Raw genomic sequence first — 16,530 nt, forward strand, 5'->3', positions numbered from 1 at the left:
ATACCTCTGAAAGGAAATGGAAATGGAATCGTGTGATTCGTGCGATGTCGTTATTGGCATCGCGTGATAAATCACTTGACATCAGAACGGAAATGTGAGCTTTAGTTAGATTTATTCGATAAAAATAGTATGTTTAATGATTAGTAACATCTCCATCGCCTTATTATTTGGTGCGATCGGACAAAAATGTTTGATTACCATCCAATGATTCGAATAACATATGCAATTAAATTTGAGATATAAAAGTGCCAAACCGTACTGCATAAATACCATTGGGAAACTGAAGGCAAACGATGTGGGACAACATGAAGTTTCTCTACTCATTGTGTATCGTGATTTCATTGGCGATTCGTTCGACTGCTCTAAAGTATATATTCGTTCCTGTAAACGACGGTTTCTTTAACGAGTGTCCAAATACAAAAAGCAATGTTCTCGATATTAATGGGCTGGCCGATATGTCAAAAATGACATTTTCCATGCATGATGATATCACATTAGCTTCGGGAAATGCTACTTACATCTGGATGATTAAAGCTGGGGATCGCATTCAAGTCCTTTTCTCTCTTATAATATATGATTGAAAGCCATAATTAATATTTTCATTATCTTAGGCCTCTTTTTCATCGTGTAAATATGATCGTGGAACGTGGCAGCAAACACCATACAACATGAAAATCCGCGACTTTATAGCAGCTCTGTTCGACAGGAATCTTTATTTTTACAAGTATTGGACAAGCCATATAATTAATAGGGAAGACGTCAGGCACAAAATCTTTTACCCAGGAGTAGGTATACTACGACTTTACTTTTCCCCAATTAATGATAATTCATTTCACATAGATTACAGTGATTCACGAGCCTTTTAACATAAATGTGACAGTGGAATCCAATGGAATGCCCATAAATGGCCGCTACAAGTTCACTACCACATTAAAAGCCTTTGACTCTAACAATGTGCAGCGTGACACATACATCTGCTTCGAGGTAGAGGGCGACGTTCACAGGCTGTAGATAAGGACAAAGGCATGTACTTTGTTTAACAATGAACTACAATGAACAATATAAGCATTGACTAGCTCTTACATTTTTTACTGATTATTTATTGGTAATATCGATCTGTCCCCAATCATATTTCATATTGACTGAATGCACCTCATGTACCTAATAGAAAAGTTTAATGTACAGACTCAACCGTAAGTGCATGGTGAACGAAACTTTTAAAGATTTCCGTTCCATGTCAAACGTGGAACTTTGTTATGGCGAACTGAATTTTCTTCAGAGTAACAGTCCAGTGTTTACAACTTGGCACTGATCTTCAAGTAGGTCGATCGCATTCAGACAGTATTTTTTCGGTTTTCCGTTCTCGTTACTACTCTAGCAGACGTTTTTGTGGAGCTCAATGCAACAAACCATCATTTGTGTATATGGGGGAATAAGTTGCATGTGTATGTGAAAGTGTATGTATGTGTTTTTATATAATATTACAAAAATCTAAGTTACATAAAATACATTTGAAGTTTGGAGACTCTAGCTCTAGTAAAAGTGTAGGGAGGTTTAATAAAATAACAAGTTTTCAGTACGGTTTTTAATCGATAAAAAAAAACGGGATGAGTTATAGATTTTTGGAGAAAAACTCGATATGCGCGTGATAAATCGATAACTTGACTCAGCTCGTCGCCCTGATCAAGAATATAGATACTTTGTGGAGACTGCCACGCCTCTTTCTGCCTGTTACATACATTAATAACAAAATAACAAATTCAAGAGGAACATGATAATCGTATATTCTATCATGGATATAGTTCTAGTTCTAGGAATAGTCTGATAAATCTAGAATTATTTTTCTTCATTGTAACCGAAGAATAACAATAGCATTTGGGCTCTTTGGATTGTTTACCTAACATATGTTGTATTTGTTTGTAATCAGCGACAAATGGTTTGAAGCCATGTTGGCGCATCTTTTGTTTGTTACATGTTTGCTGCAGTGACATTCATATCGATAGTCATAAGCATAGCAGGTGCTGGGGAGGACTTGGACTGTTGACAAAAGGAAAATCATTGTTGGGGGGAAACGAGTCTGCATGGGAAAGTTGCGTCACTTTTCCATTAGTGGGCTGGGCACAGCCAGTGAAATATTAAATGTACCAGCCCTTATATGCATATGTGGGTGGGTGTTTTTATGTATCTTGGAATGTTCTATGCTAATCGGAACAACAGCCAAAAATTTGCATTTTACAGCTTTAGGCGCTGGCTTTCAACGCCTGCTAAGCCAGTTGAGCTAGTTGGTTCAGCTCCCGCTCTGTGATGACAAATTGTTCCTGTGTCCAGTCTGACGTTTTGTGGGGCTTTCAAAAGTGAGAAGCCTTGAGCCTCGGGCATCTGCTATTCAAAGCAACTGACAAACTGCATGAGGGACTTTCGTTTGGACATTGCTAATGCTCACATATGCCATCCTGCTGCATACATACATAACACGCACATATACGTATGTGTGTGTGCCCGTTGCAGGCAAATACTTTGATTTACTCTCCTTGACGACGTCTTCATGTCATATTCATGTGCCTTCCAACGGACATCTCAATTGTCGCCTTAAATGCATTATTAATTCGAGTAAAGTCGCCCGAGCCAGCGTTGCCTTATTCTGCTGAAAAGGCGATTCAGTCAACCCAGACTTTGCGCCACTGACTCACAAGCTAGCAATCTTATTTAACGTCAGGGTTCTAATTCAACACTAACAGGTGAGCATAGACTAGTAAGAAATAATAGGAAATACCTTAAGTCTTAGCCAGCAGGAAAAGTAATCTTTAATGTACACATGTATGTTCCCTTTGGGAATAGAAATACAGACATGTATAGCGTAAAGATCCCTAAGACTTCAAGCAGGAAAAGCTATCGATTTTTGAAGACAAACTGACTGACAGACCGGTGGACTTTGTCTACGTTCTTATATTCCCTGCCAGAATCATATTCTATTAATTAATTGCAAGCATGTATAGACTCCATATACTACAGAGCAAAGACCCCTAAGACTTCAAGCAGGAAAAGTTATCGTTTTTGAAGACAAACTGAATTTCCAAGGAGTGACTGAAAGAACGGCTAACACCGCCTCGGTTCTTAATTTTGATTGAAGCCATATAGTATATTTGCTGTGGTTGGGTTACGACTCCTTCTGCCTGTTACACACGTTTGCGAAAAGCATTATACTCTTCAAGGAATACAAGCTTAAACTCAGTCGCCTTTTATCATCGACAAGCAACCAGAAACAGTTGGCCAAACGGGCCAGACAATAGCCCGAAATGTATTCCAACAAATGTATGGCTAACAGATGCAGCTGCATTTGTGGCCGATGAAAAGCAACAAAACCAATGCAAGACTGAGTTGTGGCAACACACATACACACATACACACATACACACACACACACATATATATATAGAGATATACATACGTAAAAGAAACAGACACAGCCCATGCCAGTGAGCTTACCAAAATGGCAAATAGGGTCAGCACACACACCTTCCCAAAAACATACATATATACCAACACACACACACACATGCATACACACACATATATGTATACATATAGAGCAGCAACAGTAATCAGCTGCAGCAGTAGTAAATAAAGCGAAGCTACGCAACATTCATTTGAAACTCATGGAATTGGCGCATAAATTCAGCGCTCGTGTTTTGACAGCCCGCATCCCAGATGCTGGATATTAACTGTCTGCCATGTTGACAGCTGCAATAATTTGTATCCAAATAGTCGACTGTGCCTCGTCGCAGAGCAAACTCCGCTCTTAATTTGTTTAAGGCCAGGCTAACTCGTGCGAAAGATCATTTATTTCACCATTTAGTGGAGAGTTAAAAGAGTTTTCTGGTTCTGTCCCATCTCTGGTAGTTGGCAGCACCGTTTGATCAATCAACAGATCAATCGACAGATCATGATGTATAATTAAAGCATTCAAAGTATTGAATTCGAATTCCACCTCGGATTGATAATATCACCTTTTGGGTTGGACTTTTCAATGATCCATGTCTAGTTTAAGCTCTATATTTCGAGCTTGATTTAACCAAAAATTTCTCGGTTCGCTTGGGGAATCGGGAAATATTGTAAGCTGTAATTTTATTCATTTGATTATTTATATACAGTTCAGTTCATCTACTCGAAGTCCTCTATCTAATATCGAAATTACACATGGACTTCCAGTCATAAACTTTAAACCAGATTCGAAGAAGCGTTTGGTTGCTGTTGCATAACTCTCTTCATATTGGCAAAGCTCATAGCAATTAAATATATTCCAGCAAAAGATATCTTAGCCTTTTCTATGCAAATCATTGATGAAGGCAGTTAAGAAGTTTTTCTACTCTACTCATAAATTTCAATCAGTAAAACTTTGGGGAATATTAAGTTCATTTACTGGATCCTTCTATCCGATTCCATTCTTTGTTAGGGTATGCGAACTGTGAAAGAGCGCTAGCAAAGCCTTGACTGCCGTTGAATTTAAGTGAAGAGGTCAAATGCTAAATTTCAATTGCGAGCCTCGCATCCCACAGCGGAATTTTACATTTTCGATGCACAAATACCTGCGCAAATGTTGCTGCAAAGGCATTACTAGCTAGCAGGAGGAGCAGGGAGCAGGAGCAGGAGTAGCAATAGCTGCATTGCCAGCAACAGCAACGGTCACAGCAACAGCAACATCCGCCTCTATTTCTTTCTCTCTCTCTCTCTCTCTCTCTCTCTCTCTCTCACTCACTCTCTCTCTCTCTCTCTAGTTCTTTTGCAGCGAATGCAAACGCAGTGAACCGCAGGTAACATGAATGCCATTATCAGCTCATCGTCATTAGGCAGGTGTTGGGCGTGAATGGGCGTGTCATGGTGGGCGGTGCATTCGGCACTTTTTCAGTGCAAATGCTGCTGCTACCGCTTCTTCTTCTGCTCGTCTGTCAGCTGCGTTTAGCTGGAAGCGCTTGGCCCATTAGTTTATTGATTTTTGGGCTTAGCAATTGAATATTTTTACATGTTTTAGCTTTCACTCACGTATAAATTAAATGCCCCAGACTAATTGTCATTTATCGACACTGATACACACGGGGGAGCCGTGAAATGAGCCCGCTTTCTATGCTCCATTCCTTTAAATACATTGAGATTTATGCATATTGTAAATTCATTTCTGGATACTGAATGCACTGCTCTCTCGCTCCCAATTCAATGGCAGAGAGACAAATGCGGCCACCGCTGCGTTGGGGCCCCATGGGCAGGTGTAAAGGCCGCAGGGTCAGCATACTTTGTCGTGTTGCCTGGACCGAGCACGGACCAAACAAAGTCCGGGGCTAACCAGTTGGCGTTTTCCTAATGCAAATTGTGTGTCGCCTTCGTGGCTTTTTTCTGCAACGTGTTTGTATTTGCTTTGCTGCTGTCTGTTTGCTACCCCGTAACCATCGAGGGATGCAATTGTACCATCCAGAGATGGGTACATCCACTTTGAGGGTACTATATTATAGTTCTCACGTGCAGAATCATTGAATTCAATTCATTTGTCAGATAGATACATTTTTAGTATTATAAGGAATTCCTCTTTAACATAATAAGTTAAGTTCATCCAAGTTGATTGAGCAATTGGAAGATGATTATTCAATTGAAATAGAATTATTAAGATTATATAATTTTGTTACCGATGTGTGATCTTACATTGTGATAGAACTGCAATTCTATTTTCCTTTCCCTGATCTATTACGAAAGAATTTCAGGCTCTAAGAGCATAAGGAGCATATGTAGATCAGACTTAAAATTTGACATCAGTTTAATAATGCTGAAATTATTAGAAAAGTATGATCGATTGGAAAAACCACTAGCTCTTAGCGTACCTATTTTCATGCATTAAGAATGTCCCCTTTATGTCAAGGTCTATAACGGGGAATTCTATCGATTGCTGCTGGAACAGTCAATAGAACAATGCGGGAAGGGAAGTGCCGAAGACAAACTTTGATTATTTTTTTTAGAAAGAGGTGTCTCTTAGTCGTTCAGTCCCGACTAGGGCGTTTTACTTGTTTTGGTTTGACCGTGTTGTTTGTCATGCATTTAATTTGCAACGTTTTTGTGCATCTCCCCCTAACACCAATAACAAGTGAAACCAATTTAATCGCGCTATTTCCCTATCTGTCTCTCTCTCTCTCTCTCTCTCTCTCTCACTCTCTCTGTCTCTACCTCTGTCGCTTGTCTTGGGTCAGCTCTCATTGCATTTCGGTGACTTTGATTGATACCAGGAAAATTCGTTAGCGATTCGTTGGAGAGCTGCTAATACGACCTTGATTGATTGGCTCAACTCCAGCGTGAATAGTCGTAATAGAAAACTCAATGCAAAGGTTTAACCAACTTGTGGCTTTTAAATATCACGAGCTGCTTGTGTGTGTGCTTAATACCGCATACATTACATTATTGTATGAAGAATGAGGTCGAATCGACTTTAAAATAATATTAAAGTTCATGATTTAAAGGGAGATTTTATGAATAGAATTGATGCCTTCTTGACTATAAGGGGAATACAGCTTGCTGAGCACTCATCAATTGACTCACGCTCTTATTGTGCTTTAAAGCTTACACTTTAGGAGGGTAAGTTAAATATTACTGAAGCAATTTGTCGTTCTGTCTAGCTGAAAAGCTGAGTCTCTCGTTCAATAAGATCAGGTCTATTGAGTATTTATTATCATTTATATTTTTCTTTATATGAAATATTTTTTTCGGTCTACCATATAGTAATTATATAAATAACTTAAAGGTATATTTTATGAGGAACTCAATCTTGATCCATTGAATATATGAGACAATTTGGACTTTAAAATAAAGCTCAAAAAGGATGTGTACGATACTATGCTTATTTAATCTTACGAGATTAAGGACCCCATGAGGCTGACGCTTCAATTTAACATAACCTCAAACCATGTTTAAAATAAAAAAAATTTCGACAATTTCTTTCGGGCTCTAAAACTGTTCAAAATTTGGTTCTCTCGGGATAGATATACCCAACATACATATATACACTTAACAATCTGTGAATGAGCCTACAATAATTTGTATTATTTCAAAATAAATTGAAAAGTTTATCCATAAGTCATAATTATTTGTGCTTCATCTTCATACCTTGACAATTATTTCAGAGCAGAGACAGACAAGAAATAAACCTACAAGTAATTATGATATCCCAGTTCATCCGGTTCTTAGATACAATGAACCTATAGCCAAGCCGAAGTATCTAATTTGTGTAGCTATCAAACCTTATTGGGCACTTTGAGAAAAGAAAACAGCAATTAATCGTCCTGTTCTAGAAGATTTATGTGTAAACATTTTACGAGGTTGGGAAATCTGCTGTGCCTGCCTTCCTTTACCTATTTACCCATTTATCCAATTGCCCATTTAAAGGTCACGACATGGCAAGCATCTGAATAACATGGACATAACAATGCGTGAAGCTGGGTCAAATCTGGGTAACCCACGCAATTGCGATAATTGCGAGTAAATGTTTTAAAATTAATTTTTATTGTCAATTTGTCTTGTTGTACCTAGGCGCCTTATGCGATAAGTAATTACTTGCAGTTGTGCTATCCGTAAATAAATGAGTTCAATGCGTGTGAGCGTGTTTGTGTGTTCGTGTGTGTGTGTGTGTGCGTGACATTGGGCAGGCAAGTGTTACTAATTACGCCTCGGGAGTTTACTGATATATAGCCACTTGAGACCGCAGGAGACCACGCCACATGCGACATTAATAATTTAATCGGAAGGCGTCGCGACATTCCGCCCACCTCGCGCAACAATTGCGACGTGCTTGAAGCATTCTTAACGGTAATTATCAAACACAGCCTGCGTGGGGTATTCAAGATTTATATTTCGGTGAGATTCTATAAAATAGAAGGGTAATTTAGTTAATTAAGCCTAACAGACGGAAGGCTGTGCATAAAGACTTGTGTATATCATACTCCATGGGATTAACACTAATATGTGATTTAAAAAAATTGCATTTAGTGAATAAGAATCTCCGAAGTGGCGAATATATCCACTCTATGGAATGGACGAGCATTGAAAGACTTAGTTATGAGAATATATATTTCCATCTTCCCTGGGATGAATTTTCCATCTCAGAGACGACAATCTGAAAATCAAGTCAAAACTTGAAATATTTTGAATAATTTCCTAAGATAAGTCCTAACATATATTTGACTAATGTAAACAGCTTAATCTAGTTCCACCTGCTTATTTGTACAATCAAGGTATCAAATTCGCAGCTTGAAACTGATAAATTGATGCATCTCATTGTTGAACTGTTGAATTCCAGCTGAAAGCAAAGTAAAGTAAAGTCTGCAGCTGCGAATAAGGTCACAGCTCGCCGGTAGCGCTCTTTCGCCTACTCAAAGGCTTGAACGAGTGCCCTGCCCCCGCACCACTACACTCTGTGTAGCTGTCGTTGCCTTGATGAGTTTGTTAGTTCCCAAACATATGTTGCCCCTACAAAGACTCGTATCATCGTCATCATCATCGTCAACATCATCATCATCGTCATCAGGACACATAAAAGTGTGTCTGGTGCACCTAGATCACATGCTGATGCTTAATGCGCAAAATGGCAAATACTTTGTCAGGTCGGGCACAACAGATCGGGGTGGCCTTCAAGATACCCTGGATAAGATACCCTGTAACTGATATATGTATATAAACGCCAAATGCAAACGGTTCTCAGGCATGCAAAAATAAAAGAATACGATTATAAAAGAATATCTATGTTTCTACATACATCCACAGACTAGAAATTTGCTATCCCTATATCACATATGTTTGTATTTTTGTGTGCACTTCCTCAGCTTTGTGGAACTCATAAACCACAGTCTGCCTGCCACGCGGGGTATACAAAAGCAACTAAGAAATGAGAGCACAAAAATTCAGCTGTTGACGTTAATGTGGCAAGCGCTGTGCAAAAAAGCATATTGCGAAAAAAGTCGACTTTACATATCTACAAACGTACACATATATGTATACGTATCTACATATTTACACATACATACAATAAGCAAGTTACAAAATGTCAAACGGGTATCACTGACTGCGCAATGCTCGTTCAAGTATCGCCTAAATGGACAGACGTTTCTAGAGGAGGCTGAACACAATCACCTAGAGATGCTGACAATTAATGCTCGGAGAATGGTAAGCGAATATTAAAAGAATTTTAGAAAATTCAAAGATTGGGTTAAGAATGAGAATCCCAACAATTTTGCATTCAGCATTTCGGGTAAATAGGAAATCTGGTTGTAGTGTCTTTATGAAAATGTATTTACAGGCAGAAGGAGAGCTGAGTCGAATTAGCCCTATTCATCCGTTTATTTAATATCATCAAATTGACATTAAATATAATTTTGACTTATACCGCGTCACCAGTAATCTCTCGGGGTAAAAATTGTCTCAATTATTAATCTTCGTTTGGTGTACTTTATGCAAACAGTAAATAACTCTTTCGACAAAAACTTTTGAGGTATTCCGACTCTATGTTTGACAACTTGGAGTACTTATTAAACAACATTAAACATTATTCACTATCATTTATTTTCTGTTTTATTTTAAAGTTTAAATTTGCAGCGAACAAGCATTTCCGAAAGCTAATATACTCTGTTTACATTGTATATACATACATACATATATATGTACGTATGCAGATAAAAGTTTTTTGGTCGCTTTGTGTGAAAATGCTTTGAAGGTCAATTCGCTGGCGAGTCAAGGAGTGTGTGCAACACGAGGAAGTGACGTCACAGCCAACTTAGAGCAAAATGGAAACGGCCCGGACAGACAGCTGTTTGGCCCACTTCCTTGGGCACCGCCTCGCCAGCGTCGCTAATGCAATTTGTCATGAATTGTATATGTCGGCCTGCTCGTCGTATAATGGCATAGTTAATTGCAGAACATTTGCCACGGGAAGGAGGAACCCGTCGCCTCCCCGCCTCCCCGCTTCACCGCCTCGAATATGAATCCGTGCGGAGGACTCGGCATGTGATATATGTATATTACTCTAGCTGCGACTGTTTGCACAGGTGCGGCGGGGTGTATGTTTTGGCAAATATCTGAATAGAGCCGTAGTCGATTGCGGTACCCTGAATACCGTACAGTATTTCATACGCATGAATATACGTACATACATACGTATATAGTGTCCAAGCTACGCACTGCAATGCTGAGATAATTTATTGGAATATAATTTATAGCTAGGTAAATTTGTAATAAATCACGAATTAGAGTAAAGTCCGTCCGCAGACTTCGGAAGGCATATACCCAAGCTTAGCAGCACTCGCTCCCATTGCTCTGCTTTTTGCCAATTTCTGTCGCTGGAACTGGGCCAAGTAATTTTATGAATTTATGTGAAACGCCGTCAAATTAAAGTTCTGCGGCTGCCTGCATTCATCTCGTCGCTGGATGCTGCGCACTTTCATAATAGTTTTTTTAATTTTTTATAATCTCAATTCGGTACAGCTATGTGCATACATCACTCGACCAATTTTATGGCAAATTTTAGTTGTAATGAAGTGAACTTTAGTGCGAGCAAATGTTTGCCATGCAAGAGAGGACTTAACTAACTGTGATTCTCATCAGCCGGAGCTTTTGTTTAACCAACAGTTAAGACTTTCTGCTGAATGTTTGCACTGATGATACACAACTGCATAGAGAGACAGAGAGAGAGAGAGAGATTAATGATTCTCTGAAACCGTGAGTCATTGAATCACTTTATTTAATCATAATCATGTAAGACTGACTTTTAAAGTTGGAGTCGCTCCTCCTTTTGCTCCCTTTCAGCAGCTAATCTAATAAAGGATAAAGAGATTGTTAAACTGGATCTCAAGGTAGTCGGATAATCAACTGCTATCTATGTGTCCCAATATCAGAGGAAGCCCTGACTGAATAGTTGCCTGTACAGCTTACAGCATTTACTCTATAAAAAGCTTAAAGTTCTGATTTAACAATAATTATATAACTACGGCATTATGTCCATAATCTGTGCATATGTATGCCCTTGCGTATTGAGCTGATTCGTATGCAATTTGACCAAGAGAAATGTCAAGTGCATTAAATATTATTTCACACTCGATAACGGGAATCCCCTAGAGCCTGTTCTTAATGTAGTTTAATTCGACTGTGACAAGAATATTTATTTACTATCTCATTCGTCGTCGGCCTTAAGGGAAATTGCCTATGAATATACACATTAAATGTCATGTTCTTTTTTTTTATTTATATGATTGATTGTTATCTCGAGTTGTTTCACATTTTGCAGAGCTTTAAACACTGCTCTGACGACTGTGTTGGTGGGTTTGAGTCGAAAACAAGTGTTAGAGTAGAGTGAATTGATGAGTTATGATAATAAGCTGAATGACAATTAGGGAGTTAGGGATTTGGGGAGTGGGGAAAGAAAGAGTAGATGGCATATAAAGAATTACAGATGAAACCAGATGAAGGATGAGCTACGAAACGAAATCAAATCAATTTAGACTCATGAAATGTATGACTCATGAATGATCAAATGAGTGTTGTAGAGTCTTTAAATGACTGATTGTATAATAATATGCTTCTTAATAAATAGAGAATTTTTTCCGAGTTAATTTATCAATCTTAGAATATAGACTTATGACTCATGAATAATGTAGAGTTCATTAATTAGTCAATGTATAATAAATAGAATAGAAATCTAATGAATTTAGACTCACTTAACTTGAATTTCTTATGGATTTGGGTGATTTCGTAATCACGCTTTGCTTAATAAAGAGGCCGCTCGCTGAGCTAATTTATAGTGTTCTTAAGTTGTAGGAGCGTGCATTTTAGCGCGCTCTCAATAGTGAAAATTGCCATGAAAACACCTTCAATGTAAAGCTCGAGGCGGTTCTGGGGCCCGAGTGGAGGGATGAGGCCGCGGGCCGCAGTTGTAGCCAAGTATCGTGGTGCTTGTACTATTGTATTAAACTTACCATAATAGTTAATAGTATGTAACGGTATATTACTCTTAGATCTTAGACCAGAACAGCAGTTACAAATGCTCACGCAAAATCTAATGTCTGTACGAGCGAAGCTTGATTACCCACTGCACGCTGGGCAGGCTGGGCAGAGCTGGGTAGGCAGACGTCACGAGAGCAGTTGAGCAGCTGAGCAAGCTGAGCGCATTGTAATCTTGGCGAGCTTAGCAAGAGGTATGCAGTGGCATGTGCAAGTCCGCACGGCATCGCGCACACTGCCAGCCGCACTTGAAGCCTTGCGCTTTTAATGCACTTCCTGTACACGCGCGTCCTCGTTTATGTGTTGCCGGCGCACAAAAGGTAATGTGAGGCTCGGCGTGCCACAAATGCCGCACAAAAGCAAACAGGCGGCGAGGGACTACGGCGAGGGCGACTGTGACAGCGACTGCGACTGCGACTGCGACAGCTACGGCGAGGTTGCTGGGAGCTCAGACAGGAAGGTGAGCTCATTTCGTGTCACAGATTCATGTTTATTTAGCGCTTAAAGTGCTGCTCCGCCTCCAGGCGGCGCCTTCGTCCTCGCTCCCGCGGCAATGCATGTGTCGTCGACTCTTGCATTCTTTGCGAGCATCTGAAACGTGCAATATGCAGTCGCAGGCATTGACTCGAATGGCTTCGACATCATCTGCGTACCTGCAATATGTTACTCTAATGCTCGGCAAATGCAAATGCAAATATAGCCACCTATTTGCATAAGCATTCAGATGTCTCATCCCGGACCCCAGCGCAATCCGCTTTAGCTATGAGCCTGCATTTCTCAAGTGCCAAAAAAATTACGAGCTTAGAGTCAAAAGCCAATTGCAATTTGATATTTGGCACAAATAAATTGCAGCTATTAAACCTCAGAGTAGGGCTTGCATAGATTCTTTGTTTAATGCTTTGCATATCTCTCCTCTGCAGTGCAGCGTGAGCTACTACAGCTTTGCAGCTGCTTAGTCTAGCTATATCTTCACTCAGCTTTGAACACATTACATATTAAGCTGCATTATTCACTTTAATATTACTGTTTAAAGGAAATCAGTGCCAAGCCTTAGACAAGCTTGAGCTCTAGTTGGAATGCCCGACTAGAGCATCTCCCGAACTCTGTATTTATAAATTCACAACAAAATAAAAGCTTAGAGAAACAAAAACCTAACATCAGTAGGAAAAGCATTGCGTGTGTAATTCCAACTTGAGGGAAATCTGCTCTACCGCACTACCGCACTGCTAGGGGCCCACACACACTAATAACAATTGTGATTCCTACAATATGCTAGAATGCCCGTACATATATTCACGTAGAATTTATGCACACGCATAGGATAAATGCTTTGCGTTGCTCAACTTTGCTTGCACGTGCTCTGTTAACGGAATTTTATATAATCTACATATGCTTTTGAATATTCATTTTTGAAAAATATGTATTCACAATTAGCTGAAAATATTACAAAGTTCGAGATTATATAAAATTCATCAAAGTCTAAATGAAAAATTTGCAACATTAGATAATTTGATGGATAAGAGAAAACTATAGAGCAGAATAAATTGATGTCTATGCCAGCCGATAATTATAAATAATATATATATATATATATATATATATATATATATATATATATAGCATATGAACATCTAGTCTTGAGTAGCGCTTTGAGGTAATCAGATTAAACTATGCGTATGCCTGTCTGACTAACAAAAGTAAAGGACGAACAAGAGCTACAGAAGATCATATACGTTGTCTAGTAAAACGCAGCTAGAGAGCTTCAACGGTTAAAGTTCGATCGAAATGATCCCTACCTGACTCCGGACTGAAGACTTGAGCAACAGTTAATTGCACAGTGAAAGTCGCCCTATATAAAGTCCTAGTCAGTAGCACTAACCAGTGTCTGGTTAGTGTCAGTAGTCCAGGCTTGGTGAGGTTGGTCGTGCCGTGCAAAGTGAAGTGAGGTGGGTGATCGTTCAGAAAGGCATTAAAGACTTGAAAGAAATACTTAGAGGAAATACGTAGAGGAATTATTTTGAGGAAACACTTAGGGGAAATACTTAGAAGAAATACTCAGAGTAAACACATACTTAGGCGAAATACTTGGGAGAATAATTAATACTTATTTTTTTCTGCTTGCAATTATTTTAACAAATTTTAAAATTTTATCACTAATTTTAAATGAAGGATATTTTACTTTTTCTTTACAAAAAATATTCCAATTATTTTTTAATACATTATAAAAATATGATTAATTAGTATTCAATTTTATAGCAACATATTTGTGTTTCATTTCATTATTAATTTTATTGAAAGAGTTTAGATAAGTTAAATAAACATTTTCTGATCATTTAGATCAATTGCTGATCACAGTGGGTAATATTAGGTCGATCGATAAAACGATTGTTAGTAAAACTATCGATGGTGATTAAAACTATCGATGGCTTTGCAGCTCTTATCCCATTGCAAAGCTTAAGGAATCAAGCTATTGAGGAAATAGTTTCACTCTATTTTCGGGCATTATAAAAAAATCTATGCAACTGATATTTCCCACATTCACACAGTCCTCCGCGTAAATCATTTTCTTAGAACGACCTATTCCATTATATTACTCTGTTGAATTCTAGCGAAAGCCAAGCCATATAGACTACTTAGAGATTGTATGCATAGGTGATAATTGTTTCATAACTGATGCCAATTTGTGCGCCATAATTTTCCATTAATTAATTTGGCACAAAGCGGAAACTTCTCGCATAGTTGAAAGTCGTCGGGCTGTAGGACTTTTGGAGGGGCTGGATGGAGGGCGATGGGCGTTAGGCGGCTGGCTGCAAACAATCGGACGACTTGTCTTGAACTTGGCTGGCTGTCGAAAAGTTTCCATTGTTAATCAAGTTTGCTTTGCTTTAGGGGCAAGATTTTCACGCAAATTAACATTCGCATAACTGACCCGCCAATAAGCCAAGTTACCAGCGGCGCCCTCAGTTGGGTCGCTCGGCCTGGGCCATTTCGGAAATAATTAATATTTTTTCTGCGAAAGCAAAAGTTTCGGCCATGCAAAATGCAAGCTCAGCATCTGGCCGACCAGCATTTGAGCATTTGGCAGAAACCAAAACTGAGAAGGAAAAGGAATGCTCTCTACTTAGCACCGAGGCGGTGCCAACCGCAAATGTGTGTGTCAAGAGAGCTGCTGCTGCTGCTGCTGCTGCTGGTAAATCAATAGACCAAGAGACCACGGCACTCGCTCTCCCTCACCTTCTCCCTCTTCCTCTGTCTTCTCTCTCTGTCAGTGAATATTGACATTTACGTGTACATTTAGTCGGATGCAAGCGCCACAAACTAAATTTCCAGTCCTAGCCGAAAGAAAGGATACGCCGCGGCGTCCTCTCTCGAAAAACGAAAAAAAACTCAAACGAAAGCTAAATGTCAGCGCAACTTGCGGCGCACAAATTGCATTTTATATTTACAAATGCACGTGAAAGTAACAAAGAAGGCGGTCCCGAAAGAGCGCCTTTACACGCATTCAAAACTTGATGTATATTTTGTATATATAAGTATGCCTGTGTATATGTGTGCTCATGGTATATAGAGAGTAAATGGGGCCAAGTGTAACTTACCATTTCAGTGTTAGTGTATGCTGCAGAACAGGAACCTTGGGACGTACAAGCTACATTGATGTCTGTGTGTGAGTGTGTGTTCGGGTCCGGGCGAAGGACACCGCACAGTGTAAAGCCAGAGGGTGAAGAGCAGTCAGAGGCAGTTGGCGGAGGGGGAGGGGGAGGGGGACGGAGAGGGGGAGGGGAGCTCTGTCTGTCATTGACGTAAAACTCGGCATGAGCAACATTATTTTGTTACCGACTCAGCTTAAGGACATGAAAACACATGTTGTTCAACACATTGAAGCAAAAGCGCAAAATGTTTCGTTCTTTAAGGGCAAAACTCGCATAAATATTTAATACAGATGACTTGACACCCACACGGTGTGTGTGTGTGTGTGTGTGTGTGTGTGTCTGCTTAACGTCTCAATTGCAGCAGCACTCGCTGTGGGGAATTAAATGTTACCGCAAAAAGGGTAATCCACAGCAGTCAGCCCCATGTTGCTTGGACCACAGACCGCATGCTTGAGTCAGCCAAGTGTTTCGGATAAATAAATAATATCAACTGACTCATAATATCAACCTTTGATGTGCTGGTAAGAAGGCCTCATCAGCCAGGCTGCTCATGTGGCCAGGTGTCTTGGAGAAGCAGGTTCCATCGGCTTCTGGATGCTGAAAGCTTTTATGAAATTATTAAAATTTCATTCGGCATATCTTGTACAATAATTTTCACAATTGAGCGGGTGTTAGAGATCCAATAGCTATTGATAGACAGACTGGAAAATACTTTCGATCTTTCGAATTTTCGTTGAGCACGTAAAGACTTTTTTAACAAGTAAACTCAATTTCACGGCCACGAGATTGGTTTAAAAGACGTTCAATTTCGTCAAGGGTTTATTATGTTTTAAATTGTCAAATCATCGTTACAGAATTTTTA

The 16,530-nt window shown here is 39.4% G+C and overlaps 1 protein-coding gene across 1 annotated transcript; it reads left to right on the plus strand.

Annotated features, from left to right (window-relative positions):
* The first annotated feature begins 163 nt into the window (after nt 1-163).
* Nucleotides 164-1,061, plus strand: LOC149092433 (uncharacterized). The gene is made up of 3 exons (XM_089256695.1): nt 164-551; nt 612-785; nt 841-1,061. Exons 1-3 carry the CDS (start codon nt 294-296, stop codon nt 1,009-1,011), a joined length of 603 nt encoding a protein of 200 aa, XP_089112821.1. The 5' UTR covers nt 164-293; the 3' UTR covers nt 1,012-1,061.
* Nucleotides 1,062-16,530: the final 15,469 nt, after the last annotated feature.

Source organism: Drosophila navojoa, chromosome 2 (genome assembly GCF_054131105.1).
Source record: "Drosophila navojoa isolate 15081-1374.11 chromosome 2, UAZ_NAV_1.0, whole genome shotgun sequence".
NCBI classification, from domain to species: domain Eukaryota; kingdom Metazoa; phylum Arthropoda; class Insecta; order Diptera; family Drosophilidae; genus Drosophila; species Drosophila navojoa.